The sequence below is a fragment of the Folsomia candida genome, unplaced genomic scaffold (genome assembly GCF_002217175.1).
Source record: "Folsomia candida strain VU population unplaced genomic scaffold, ASM221717v1 Fcan01_Sc029, whole genome shotgun sequence".
In the NCBI taxonomy this organism is placed as follows: Eukaryota; Metazoa; Arthropoda; class Collembola; order Entomobryomorpha; family Isotomidae; genus Folsomia; species Folsomia candida.
In genome coordinates this window covers 123,552-126,667 of record NW_019091221.1, presented here as the reverse complement: position 1 = coordinate 126,667, position 3,116 = coordinate 123,552, and the positions used below count along the sequence as shown (strand labels likewise).

The 3,116-nt window shown below is 36.5% G+C and overlaps 1 protein-coding gene across 1 annotated transcript; it reads right to left on the bottom strand.

Moving 5' to 3' along the window:
- Positions 1-1,435: 1,435 nt before the first annotated feature.
- Positions 1,436-1,918, bottom strand: LOC110860054 (calcium-binding protein 2-like). The gene has a single exon (XM_022109119.1). The coding sequence runs from the start codon at positions 1,916-1,918 to the stop codon at positions 1,436-1,438; it is 483 nt and encodes a 160-aa protein (XP_021964811.1).
- Between the last annotated feature and the right edge of the window lie 1,198 nt (positions 1,919-3,116).

Here is a 3,116-nt window from a genome sequence, read left to right as displayed (position 1 = left end):
AAAAATAAATCGTAAATAATTTTAAATATTTTTCCTCTTACGTTCGGCCTGATTCGACATTGCAAAAAATGTAATTGCCCTTACATATTTAGTTAATTCACCACCTTCCGATATGCATGTTACGCAACAATTCATTTTCTGGGGATTGTGGTAAAATAAATTTCAGTAGTTTAGAAAACGGTTAAAGATATGAAACAAAAACCACAATCAAATGTGCAAGCAGTGTTAATTGTCAAGTTGGTCAGTATAAGCAAAATATCTGGACCGAACAATAAAATTAGTATTCATCTGGCAAAAGGAAAGAAATCTGTTAATCTGGTACCACTTGTTTAACCTAGGGCAGCTCTTTAATTACTTTTAATTAATTAAATTAGTCAAAATGTCACAATTTTTGAAACTCCCCTGTATCGATCTGCAAGTCAGAGTGTCTAAAATTTGCAAATATTATCCTATCGATAGTGTAAAAAAGTATTAAGCTGGGGGCAAATACCAGTGAGGGCACAATGTAGGGGGTAAGATCCATAATGTTCGGGGGGTGGATAATTTAATTCCGTCTTATAAATTGCGGGCCATGTCGGTAAATATTTAAAAAGAACATTAAAATGGGCAAGGGTAGAAATAATATCTGTATTCATTTGCTTTATTTATCAATCCCATTATGCGTACTTTAAACACTATTTCTTAATTAATTTTGTAACTAAATAAATTAATAAATTACGAACTGAATTTGAGTTTATAATTGATTACTAATCATGTATTAGTAATGACAAACTACAACTTCACGTTAGCAAGTAATTAATTACTCAATTGGCATCTACATTAATCAGTTGACCAGCAAAATTACAATTATTGCGCAATTACTTAATAACTACTTACATAATTACAAAATCGCAAATGTAAATGTATTGCCGAATTTTATTTAAAAGTTAGCATAAAATTAATCGCTACTCCACTAAATTTTTCTAGAATAGAGTGCGGTTCTTAAATAATGTAACGACTGAAGGGGAGGGGAGAGGTGGTTTAGAGAATTTGCATTTCCAACGTACCATCGAGCTTGTTGTGAAGGTGTGCAGATAAACAACAAGTTTAGAAAAAATTTGCAGTTTTTCGGGAAAATCCATTGCAAAAATCCAGGGAAATTTTTTGCCTCTGCCAAAAGGATTCCGCGTGTACCGCTAGAATGTAGATGTATAGGAAATACTTATATTGAACTCGCGCTGCGCCTAAATTTTACGAGGATCAGGACATTTTGCCATATTTATTTGCCATACTGGTTTCAAGGTTTTCAAAATAAGTGTGCCATTGAGTTGGCCAATGCTTACCTTAAGTTATTTAATTTTGTTAAACCCCAAAAGGACTTTATTACTCTGATTATTTTAATTCACGTTTTTACTTTCACAATTTCAATTAAGCGGTTTCAAACCGCAGTTTTCCTTTACATAGTTGAAAACCAGGCAGCCAACTCTTCAACTTGTAATTTCCCATCCTTATTTGTATCCGCTTTTTTTATTAATTCGTCAAACTTGAATTTCCCCTTTTCCCCAAACAGGCCTGGGTCGAAGGCTTTCATCGCTGCAACGCCAGCTTCGTACTCATCCGCTGAGATAAGTCCGTCGCCATTCTTGTCGAAATGCTTGGCAACGGTGAGGCAGTAGGCTTGGATATCGTGCAGGCTTTCGAACACTTTTATGATATCGCTGACCCGAGCTAGTTCATCTCCGTACGGGACACGGAAGTAATTTTTGTACGCTTCGGCTTGTTCAGGTGTGGTCGGAATACCGGCTGCGTTGCAGAATATGATATATTCAGAATTGTGGATTGTACCGTCTTTGTAGGATGGGAGACTTTGCAGGATCCCTTTGAACTTTTCCAGCTCTTCTGGGGTAAATGGTTTCTCCAGAATGTGGGATTTCCCCATGTCTGCGTTTAATGCTGGATTAGGTGACTCATCGCCTGTGTCGTCAGTCCTTACAAATCTGCACATTTCTCTGTTGTGGGATTTTATTTAAAAATTCTGTCACGTTATTTTGTTCAGCTAGTCAGTACCAATTTATAAATTTGCACTCTAGATTTTAAAAGGTTTTGAAATAAGGGACCCAAAAAGAGGGAGGACCTTCAGAAAAATTCGGTGTAGGTAAATTGATTTGGCTTATCATCTTTAAAAAACTCATTGCCATCCTATTACATAATTAGCTTATTGACTACAAAATGACTTGATTACATTTTTAAATAAAATCCCAGAACGGGGAAATGTGCAGATTTGTAACCACTGACGTCACAGGCGATGAGTCACCTAATCCAACGTTATTGTTCAGATAGATAAGTATGGACAAGTTTTTTTTACTAATTAATTTAAAAGTTCAACTTTTAAATGGAAAGAGAGAGATGTTGGAGCAACAGCTTCAGCACGAAGATTGCGGAAGAAATCAACTCAACGACTAAATCTGTAGTGGTTGGGATATTTCAGTTCATTCTAAATTTTGAGGTTTCGCTTGACAATGAAATGTAATGCGTTGGACCAAAACCTTGCTGACAATGGAGGTCTCCCAACGTATGCTCACAGATTTGGACCAAAGTAGTGACAACCGATCACAAATGTAAGAGTATAAAACTTGCGAATGGAACTATCTCCCACTGCGAAGGTTTGGCGGATATTTGCACTCAAAGCGGGAAAAACATGCAGCAAATTTTGAACATGTAACATTTGCCAAGCCTTGGTGGTGCGTGGCCTTCTTTTTTATGCAAATATCTCCGATAAGGTTGGCCTTTGGCAGATAGTCCCATTTGCAAATTTCCTACTAATTATATTTGTGATCGATTGACGCTACACTCAAAATAAAAATTTGTCGAATCAACACCGCCGGTGTCAATATATGACTTAACCGCCTTGGTTACAATGTTGAACCCGAGTTATGATGATTTTGATACCGGTGGTTATAATTTTATGACCGGACGGAAAAAATTCATTACTACTCGGAATCACAATTGTAACCAAGGCGGTTAAGTCATATATTGACACCGTTTTGTTTTGAGTGTAGTTTGGTCCAAATCTGTGAGCATACATTGGGAGACCTCCATTGTGAGTGTAAACGAGTAACCTATTTACTTAAGAATGA

Bases quoted from the DNA above. Each gene is read 5' to 3' on its own strand.
- LOC110860054 (XM_022109119.1), bottom strand. From the start codon at position 1,918: ATGGGGAAATCCCACATTCTGGAGAAACCATTTACCCCAGAAGAGCTG.